Here is an 11,057-nt window from a genome sequence, read left to right as displayed (position 1 = left end):
TTTGTAGTTATTGTTATTGTCCTCAGGTTTGAGCTCTGGGCATGGGCGCTATCTCTGGAATCCTTTTGCTCAAGGCTAGCACTCTCTACCATTGGAGCCACAGCACCATACCACTTCCAGTTTTTCTGTGATTATTTGGAGATAAGAGTCTCATGGCCTTGCCTGCATGGGCTGGCTTCAAACCTTGATCCTAAAATCTCAGCCTCCTGAGTAGCTAGGATTACAGGTGTGAGGCTTGCAGTCTGCCATTTTCTACATCACAGCTGATGCAATCACTGGGAATGACAACAACGTAGCTATCTGGTATATGATGCAGAATCCAATAGTCAAAACTTGCCAGGCGCAGGTGGCTCACCTGTAATCCTACTCAGGAGGCTGAGATCTGAGGATCATGGTTTAAAGCCAGCCAAGGCAGGGAAGTCTGTGAGACTCTTATCTTCAATTAACCACCAGAAAACCACAAGTGGCCCTGTGGCTCAATGTTAGCCTTGAGCTGAAGAGCTCAGGGACATCTCCCAGGTTCCAGAGTTCAAGACCCATGACCTACCAAAAAAAAAAAAAAAAAAAAAAGGACAAAAACAGAACTTAGGACATATTTTCTGAGAATTATATAGCTGTATTGCTGAATTAAACTGCACTGACAAAGATTTTTTTTTTTTTTTCCAGATCTAGAATGATCCTATGGCCCCAGAGTGATGCAAGAAACTGAGAAAGTTGTTCAGCTCATGTGGAGGGCCATCTCCCCAACAGCCCCTTTAGATGTGAGCCAAAGAAATTATGAGAAAATAAGAATTCTCTCTGAATGGGACTGGGAAGGTGGCTCAGTGGTAGAGTGCTTGCATTGCATGCATGAGGCCCTGGGTTAGATTCCTCAGCACCACATACACAGAAAAAGCTGGTAGTGGGCGCTGTGGCTCAAGTGGTAGAGCGCTAGCCTTGAGCTGAAGAGCTGAGGGACAGCGTCCAGGCCCAGAGTTCAGACCCCACAATGGACCAAAAAAGGAAAAGAAAAAAGAATTCTCTCTGAAGGTGATGCTAGACGCCACAGAGTACAATGGACAAGGACATTCACTATCTCTATGGTTAGGGATCAAGGCCTAACCAAGGAATAGTCCTTATTTCCAAAGGAAGAAGGAACCCTCAAAATACAGGATTTAAGAATTTCCATAAACCACTATTTGCTGTGTCTCTCATACTTACCATCTGGGTATGTTTATTGTGTTATCCTACTCTGTTCAACCAGTACCCAAGTTTCATATAAGTAACTCTTTAGTTCATCAATTTGGAGATGAATTCGGATTTGAAATAAACCTAAAGGAAACATTGGCCACAATGAGAAGAGGCTGTGGAAGCAGAAAAACTGTACCTTACGAAGGGAAAAGCAACCACATATCTGGGGTCCAGAGAAGCCGTCACTAGTACTTTCCTCCATCCATTTCTGATGGTTCTTCTACAAGACACTCACAGTCCTAACTTACTGCCCAGCTGCAGTAGGTAAAGCTGTGTGAGACGGCGGGACAGGAAGTACTCAAACCATGCACAGCATATTTTCTACCTCCTTTTATTCTCCATGGTGGACATTAGAGTCTAGAATCTGGATGAGGACAATGTGGTTTTGGACCTTCACAGCTGAAATAAGAGATGGAATATGATAGGGGGGAAAAATCAACTTTTGTTTCTGTGAACACAGGTAGAAGTTCATGTGGAGAGGTACCAAGAAAGAAGAAAAATGTTCTAAGAAACTTCCATTCTGAATTGAGATACTTCTTTATAATCTCCTATAGTCTTGCTCCTAAACTTCACATCAAGATGCATTGTACTTACAAAATGACATGCTTTGTACAACTGCTTCAAGATAAACTCCACAAGCTACCCTTTAGCTATTCAATATATGCTTTGAAAGTTTTGTTTCAAACTAGCTCAAGTTGCTTTTAAACCGAATGCTGTATTTGCAAATCTATCAAGCTCTCTATATGAAAGACTAAAAGAAAGACAAGCAGGAGAGGAGAGGATACACGCATCACTCACTAGGGGAATGAAGAATTGAGGATATGGCAGAAACAGGCTAGTCATCACATTTACTTCCTCTTCCTGAACCAACACAGCTCAACAGCATTTCTCTCTTTTTTTTTTTTGGGGGGCCAGTCCTGGGGCTTGGACTCAGGGCCTGGGCACTGTCCCTGAGCTGCTTTTGCTCAAGGCTAGCACTCTACCACTTGAGCCACAGTGCCAGTTCTAGCTTTTTCTGTTTATGTGGTACTGAGGAGTTGAACCCAGGGCTTCATGCATGCTAGGCAAACACTCTACCACTAAGCCACCTTCCCAGCCCTCTCCACCTCTTTTGTCATTAGGTAAATATGGGTGAGGAAACTGGTTTGTAAAGCATTCCTCTTCTGACTTTTACAGTTTAGTGGTACAGTAGATTTTCTCACAATTTGCGTAAGGGTTAGACAAAGTGAAATGGTTGGGTACAAGATCACATGATCTTAAATAGAGACTTCTGATTCCCAGAGTTTTGCTTTGTGTCCACTTTGCTACAGGGAAATCTAAGACTCCTCTTTCAACAGGACATGTCAGTAGCTAATTTAAATCTCAGGGCAATTTTTAAAATTATAAAAGATGAAAGAAAAAGGTAATCTTCCATTTACCTCTTCGTGCCCAGGGTTCACTCAAGAACATGGCCCAGAGAAAAGCCTTTTTACCTTCATGTTATGCAGGGAGAAGAAAAAGATTCTTGCTAAAAAAAAAATTTTTTTAATATTTAAGTCTATATCACATGACAAAGACCAGCAAAAGAGGTGATATGTAGAGCTTTCACAAATAGACCAACCACAATGACTGTAAGTCCATCAAGTACCATTTATTTAAATAACAATTCAAAAGCATGTTGTAGGTAAACTGGTTGAAGCAAAATGAAAATACAGAATTCTGGAAGAAAAAAAAAAGTCTGGCAAGTTGAACATGGATCTAATAACACAGTATTCTGCACTACTAAGAAATGAAAAACAAAACATGTTGATTTTCAAGATGGGATGATTTATTTGCACTTAAAAATATAATTTCTAAGATGACATCTGTTTTCAAAAATGTCTAAATGGTAAAAATAGGCTACAGGAACTGCTGTCTTCATGTTGAAATTTTAGACCTCATAGCAGCATTAACTTACAAATCATAGATGATAACATTACCACAAAATCAGCCAAGAGAATACTCATTGAGAACACAGTTTCTATATTAGAAGTATCAGTTCTTGATTTGTATTGATTAAAATGCTTTTAAATCTATTTCACTTTTTGAGACCAGAACCTATTTGATAGGCAGATGGGTGTTACTAACACATTCATTTTACACAGAACTCACACATCTTCAATTCCTAAAACTGCTTTGCTCTGTCAAGCTGTGGCTGCTGAGAATGGGAGACAGGAGTCTAAGTCCAAATGAAGTGAGGAAAGGAAGGAGGAGATCGATGCTGACAGTTTTTATAATAAAACATTGGACTATAAAGTACATATAGGTGGCCCTGATTCGACAGGAAACTTAATAGCTTCCAACTTTATTTTTGTTTAATTCAAACAACAGTGGAAAACAAATGTTATCAAAGAATTCTGAAACCCTTCTACATACCAAGTTAAAATATGACCTAAAAGGGGCCTTTAGGTGACCATACACAAAACAAGGTTATTTACTGTGTTTTGAGGCAAAGCAAAATTTCCCAAATGAAACACTCACAAAATAAATTTGCTTTGGAAATAAATTTCAGTAATAAAATAATACTTTTCACTTATTAAATATATATATATATATCTTTATACATAATTTAGCAACTTTGTGTCAAAAATTTAAATGTGCTATGAACATTTGCAAATAAACATCTTTAAATATTAACATATTAAATGAATCTGCTGGTATTCTTTCAGATGTTTAGACGGCAACAGTCAGCATAGATAAAAAGGAAAAAAATAACAACAACAAACCTACTTACAAAATTTCCACAATATGAGAATGGAACACATTGTTGAGAATTAAGAACTTTTTCTGGACAGCACATATCAGAGAAACACACATGTTCTCCCACTGCAAATCTTAAACCAAATCCAACAGTGTTGCTTTCTTAAGCCAGAACATCTAACCAACAGCCTAAGATTTAAACTGTCTATCTTAATCTCTCCTTTCGTGTAAATTATTTTCCTTATAGCAAAAACAAATCACTATAGAAAGCAATTATCTACTCTGAAGAATAAATTACTTCAGGAGAAAAAACTGAACTAATAAAAATGTATTTATTCTTATTTGCTATTCCCAAAATTGCTACTTTGACATTCAACTCTGTTACACATTAAAATGTCTGTATGATTTCTAAAGCAGAGTGCCATACCAGAAAATTAAGTATATCTTCAAATTTCAAAATAATATAATTCCCTTAAAAATGGAAGGATTTAAAAATGGAAGGATCTTTATTGTGCTCATTTATTCACTTTCTCTGGTTATCAGTTCTATTACACTGACTACCTTCTTCTCTTTTTCTTCCCCAAATGGTACCCAAAAGAGCAATAATTAAAACCAATTTGCTTAAAAATATGTTAAGTACAATAAAACAAAAACTCCTAATGGGATATGCCAGCATCCCTTAAAGTCACCATTTAATTATACACTTCTAAGTGCTGATTGCATACAAGGTACATTGTATGTTAATATTCAAAAAGTTATTTTAATAAAGTTTGATATTATCATACCTTGACTTCTCCTGTTAAATATTCAACCTAGGGCCAAGGATGTGGCTCAGTGGTAGAGCATTTACCTAGAATATATCCCAGGCCCTGGGTTGGATCCCAACACCACAAAAACATTTTAAAAAATAATAAATACAACTTGTAGGCATCTACAGGCATTCTTTATAAGTTACAGTGAGGCAGCTGCTTTTTTTCCATGCAAGTTCTGTTCCAGCACTAGTGGGCAGGCTGTGTTATGGGTATATTGTCAGTATTTCCCCCGGTGCTAAATCTACATATATCCCTCTATCTGGTTCCAGCCAAGAACCTGCTCAGCCATCTCCATACATGCGATAGTTTTACTGTCATTTGTTTCCCTGGCAATGAAGTTTTATAAACAGACTGGAACTGACTTCAACAGCTCCTCTTAAGAAAGCCAACAAGATCAGATAGAACTGCTCAATCAAAAAAATATCATCCCTAATGATAAATTCTGATGTTTCCTTGTCATTTCTGCTCAAGTTCAATATTCTACAGTAACAAAACCTAATTGTAAATGTACAAAAGACAATACTACTAAAAGGGAAGCAGGAATAAGATTCTAGCATCTACCACTGAAAGTAAAATATATAACTAGTTGGGCTGAAGGAGGGAGAAAAATTTGGAAAATCATTTATTCCCCCAACGAACAGTATAAAAACACTGTCTATTTAATATGAGTAGTTTTGTATATATTTATCTATTGATCAATAGCTGTATCTAATCAAGAAATGTCTAAAGATATTAAAATATATCTTAATTAAATTTAGGTATCATTAAGCATACATATTCAAATTACTAGTAAGCAGCTAAATGCATCAATATATCATCTGACATTATTCTCTAAATAGATAATAGTGTCTAAAACCTTGTAAATAGTCATACTGAGCTAGCTAAGTGTTAAAACATTAATATAAGGGGAGTAAAAAGGGTTTACTAAATTTTTCAGAGTATTTTCTCAGAAGTTATTTTGTTAGTCATGAAGCTAACATTACAACATGCAGTCTCTCTTCTACAATTCTAACAGTCATACTTTGTGAAACACCATGGAATGCCTATAATGCAGATTAAAATATTAATGTGAAAAAAAATCAAGACCTGCTCTGGTATGTAGGAGTTCAGCAGGAGGAAGGGGCTAAGAGAATGTTCAAATATGCCAATGATCTCATCAGCTGTGGAATAAACACAATAAGAATTCAAGGACATTTAAACAGAAAAAGTGAACTTTGCAGCTATTTGAAGCACAACTGATGAAGCAACTGCGGGGATGGGGTGGTCATGGCAGATGATATAGCAAATGAGTGCCGGAATGCCAGGAGCAGGATCCTGGGATGTCTGTGAGCAAAACTGCAACACACCTGAATGAAGGCTCCCTTGATACTTCTCCACCATTTCAGGTCTCAACTACTACAAGGTGGTAGGTGGCAAGTACACTAAGTACACTAGCCAGCATGGGATGGAATGAACAAGACTGTCTTGAGGCTGAAAAGAGAAGATCATTTCCTAAGATCCAGTCCAGGTCTAATAAATAACGAAATCTTAGGATTTTCAAAAATGATTGCTGGAATCTCTGTTAGCATTTTAACTAAGTATATTTCAATTAAAGATTTATAAATATAGAGAGTACACCTAGGACAATGAATTGGGGGGGGCAGGGGGAAAAACAAAGGAGAATTAATCACAGTAATTCCAGGAAGTTTTCCAGTTGGGCACAAAGACCATTTTTTTAATTGTTTTGTTGTCCAAGGTGAAGGAAACCTCTATTCAGAAAGACCAATAATTTCACTTTACAGGGATAGATAAAAGGTGGAATCAGACTCAGTATCAACAGCAGAGAGATTGCCTTTGGAAAAAAAAAACATCCCTTTTGTGTGAGGCAGAGGGGGGAGGGGATTCTTTACCTGGCTCTCCCCACTTTTAAGCCCTGAGCAAAGTATCAGAGGGAATGCAATTGGTCTAAGCACTCAGGCCAGGTAAGAATGAAAGTCACATAATACTGTATACTCACTCCTCTGTCAAAGAGCTAGTTAGACTGTTTTATACTAATGGATTGTCTTAATGATTAAAAATCTTCCTTGACACTGATTAATCTGGAATTTGCCTCCCTGTAGCTCCTATCCTCTTTTCTTAATTATTTTTTTTCCTATTTAGCTTGGAAACTTCTTGTATCCGTGGGCATAGAAAACATCAAAATATACATCAAGAGCTGATGTAGTTAAACTCCACCAAGCAGAAATCATGTCTTCCTGATCACCAACCCATGAAACGTAGCTATTATTGAAATTTAAAAAGCACCAAACAGAACACTGCCTCTCCATTTAAAAACAAATAAATAAAGGTAATTATACCAGTAACAACAGAAATTGCACTGTTAAACACATTGGCAACCCAATCCCATCACAGATCCCCCCCACTGCCCCGTAAACATTATATAAAACAATGTCACTTAGGTGCTCATTATTCACAGAACAATCTAAAAATCACTCACACACACACACACACACACACACACACACACACACACACACACACACACACACACACACACACACACACACACGAAGACTCTGAAAAGACAATATTTGTTGATGTTACAAGAAATTAGTGCCAGCACACTATCTTGAACATGATAGGAAATATTCTTAGTATTAATGCTATTACAGTATTAATATACCATGATAGATTAAATACAGAAGATTTTTTAATTAATTAAAAATTCACTGAATAGACTGTCCATATTGGCAGGAAACTATAAAAAATAAGCAATAATAAACACACAAAAAAGAAAAATTTTAAAGGTCCTTTATATTTGTGTGATAATCAGCTAAAATTAAAACAATCTTATTGGTTTAAGTGCTTTATGTTTTATACCAGAATGTGAATTTTTTCAACTTTCAGCTCTGACCACTTCTCACAAACCTAAAATGGGCATCCATGTTTTAACAATAAAAATGTTTTCAAAAATAATGCTACCAGAGCTCTTCTAAGGAATTTATAAACTTTTTCCCAAAGTTATATTCACAATAATTACTGAATATATTTTCCTTTAACAGGTACATTAATGGATTTATTTCTCTTGTCTGTAGCCAAAGTTATTTAATTTCTATTAATAGGACATATAACTATCTGCCCCTCTACTATCTGGAAGGATGGTACTCTGACTCAGATTTTACTAATCTCCTTCTCCTGGAAATACTTCCTCAGTGTTGATCCAGACACACTACATACATACATTAGGCACTGTTGGGCACAGGGTCCTGTATCTGAGAATAGTGAGGAGCAAATTCATAATCTGGACTATTACTGGTACCAAACACACGATCAAATTTATAATATGTGAACAAATTTATAAAGGGTTTTAAATTTCTACTTCTTTCATCATATAGCAGGGCCCACAGACTCATTTGATATTTTACACGGAAACTGTTAGTGGTATAAACCCATAATTATTACATACCCATATTCACAAGACTCCCCCAGTTTAATGAAAGCTACTATCTGTCTGATCTAGTCGAGCACTCACTGGCACAAATACGTCTTGCTATCCTCACTAGGAAAACCTTGCCCCAAAATGGGTAAGTCACTTGGTCTATCATAGAACTATTAACAAAGAGGAACTCCTGACTCTCGATCTGTGAAAATATAGAACTACCCAGGGAAAGTTACAATTCTCCAAAACAGAAATATAAATAAGACAAAACCAAATATCATTGACTCATAAATTATATCTCCTCACTGGATGGAACCTGGTCCTTCACCATAACACATACATATTGAGAAGTTGTAGGAAACAAAAATGACTGAAAACTACAACATTCTACGTGGAATGGTTTCAATTAAACATTGAGCACTGTTTGTTGGAAATAAATGCCAAATACACAGACTCACAGTTATACATCTAAAACAGACTTTGAAAGTCATATGGTGATGCAGGAAGTGCAGGGAGTCTCCGAAAGGTCACCCTGTTAAATTGCTCACCAGTAGCAAAGCCAGGACAAAACAGAACTGGGCTCTTTCCAGCTCCATGTCCTGAATCTGTTTCCAAGGGAAAAGAACAGTCCAGATGTTTATAAGAAACCCTCACAGTGCTAGAGAGATTAGAAAATGAGATCTTACCAACATTTGAGTGTAAAAATTATTGTTATTTTATATTATCATTTAAAGCAGCAGGAACTTTGCTTCCTATAAGAAAAATAAGGTGTATATTTTAGGCTTCACTGCTAAAGTTAAGGATAATTTCTAAATATGACTTTTTCTCCTATTAAATAGATACACAGGGACTGTGTCTAATGCTGCTGAGTGTTGTTAAAATAGACTTAAGTGCATTCAAAACCAGGATACTCTCAAAATATCACCAACCTTAACAAACATAAGGAATAAAAATTCAGTAACCTAGAATTTTATCATCTCTTATAGATAAAGTTCTATTCAACCTATCAAATTCAATCTATCATAACCTAACTCAAGTCCTCTTCTTGTCTTTTTCAGAATCTTGAAAAATCTATTAAACCATTTTGAATGTGTTATTTCCTCTCTGAGATTTAAAAACTGGGCAACAAAATATCTCTGAAGATTCATGACCAACCTAAAAATGGCTCAATTTGTAAAACCATTTGCTACTTAAATAATATTTCCATATTAAAAAAATAAATAACCAAATTACCCTTTATTGTACCTGTGAGTCTTTTAAAAGACGTTTCCACTCCCTCAAAGTCTAATATGAAATCCTTTTTGAGAAGCAAAGTATGAGAATTTTCTAGATAGTACTGAATGTCATTCCATAGTGGAGGGGAGTGGGATTATGTAAACCAACAATAAACCATTCAGATGATAGAAAATATTGACAAACTGTTCTGCTGTCTGTTATTCACAAGATCACTTTTCCATTTTAATACAAGGTTTAATGTATAGCAGATGCCGATGCTAATCAAGGAAAATTCCATCCTTCATGTTCTGATCAATCTGAAGATGTTTTTCTCCAGAGATGAAGAGCTGCTTGAATTCGGAAGTGTAGTCTGGACTCCAAGGAATAATCTTTGTAATTATTTCTGAAGACAATAACAATAAAATTGTATAGTCAAAAATTGTTTTTGTATACACCAGAGCACCACAGACCACCCAGATCTCTCTCTAATCTCTGCATAACAGTGAATCTTAATAAAACACAGATTGTGTGAGGGAAGAAGGACAGCAAGTCTGTATTTCCAGAAGCTTCCTGGTGATAACCAAAAGAGCATACTTTGAGAAGTAACATTCTACTTATTTATGAAACCATTCACCACAGCAAGAAGGCTATACGGAGACTACAACTTAGGTGAACTATTCCTAAATAGTCTGATTTCCTTTTTTAAAAATGGCAAATATTAAGACAGATTCATATAAACACAATGAACACAATCATTCCAAAAGAATAAAAATATCTTTAACCCTCTTGAAGAAACTGCAACAAAAATAGCAGAATTAAATTAAGAAAAGTGAGGGAAGGGATGGATTGGGAGGGATAGATGGGAATGTTGGAAGGAGTGACACTGATCAGGATGCACTGGACCGTAACTGCTTTGTTGAATGACAACTCCTTTGTACAATTACTCAAAGATAATAAAAATATTTTTAAAAGCAGGATTACTTTGTTGCACCAGAATTAGTTATAACCAAGAGTTATAAAATAACTAAGTCAAAGTCAGAAGAAGCTCTAGAAGGCTGGGGATGGAGCTCCATGGTAAAGCACTAGCCTCAGTTTGTAAAGCCACTTGCCACAAGTCCCTGAGTTTAATCCCCACACTACAAAAAATAGGGGGAGAAATATACATATTACCTGACTTGTGTAATCCCTCTGCACAACACCTTAATAATAGCAATAAATTGTACTTTAAAAAGTAGTGGGGAGGAGAGGGACATTATGTGAAATCCTAACTTACAGCTGGGTACTGGTGGTTCATGCCTATAATCCTAAAAAATTCAAGAGGCTGAAATGTTGAAAATCTCCATTTGGAGCCAGCCCAGAAAGACAAACCAGAAACTCTCATCTCCAATTAACCAGCCAGCATGGCTTGAGTGGTAGAGCACCAGCCATGAGTGAAAAGGCCAAGTAAGAGCAGGAGGCCTTGAATTCAAGCACTAGTAGTAGCAGAGGTGGGAGGGCTTACTTAGATACTTCAGGCTAGCCCATGCCTTTGCCAGAATTATTTAAAAATCAGCAAAATTGAGTAATTTTGGCATTGGTCTCCTGTATTCATCCCATCTTGGCAGATGGAGTCCTAGAGCACCTTTCTTTGTAATAGCACTTAATTCTATATCTCCTACTTTACA

At 36.4% G+C, this 11,057-nt stretch overlaps 1 protein-coding gene across 2 annotated transcripts in view; it reads right to left on the bottom strand.

Moving 5' to 3' along the window:
• Nucleotides 1-2,839: 2,839 nt before the first annotated feature.
• Ttc39b (tetratricopeptide repeat domain 39B) overlaps nt 2,840-11,057 on the bottom strand; it is a 132,184-nt gene continuing 123,966 nt past the window's right edge. For both annotated transcript variants that reach the window (XM_070033145.1, XM_070033146.1), the window contains one exon: nt 2,840-9,796. In XM_070033145.1, the coding sequence (XP_069889246.1) occupies nt 9,706-9,796 (91 nt within the window). In that variant the 3' untranslated portion in view covers nt 2,840-9,705. The remainder of the gene's footprint in view (nt 9,797-11,057) is intronic.

Source organism: Dipodomys merriami, unplaced genomic scaffold (genome assembly GCF_024711535.1).
Source record: "Dipodomys merriami isolate MVZ:Mamm:240054 unplaced genomic scaffold, mDipMer1.0.p SCAF_22, whole genome shotgun sequence".
In the NCBI taxonomy this organism is placed as follows: domain Eukaryota; kingdom Metazoa; phylum Chordata; class Mammalia; order Rodentia; family Heteromyidae; genus Dipodomys; species Dipodomys merriami.
The sequence above is the reverse complement of the archived record's forward strand: the minus strand, read 5'-3'. Positions and strand labels throughout refer to the sequence as shown.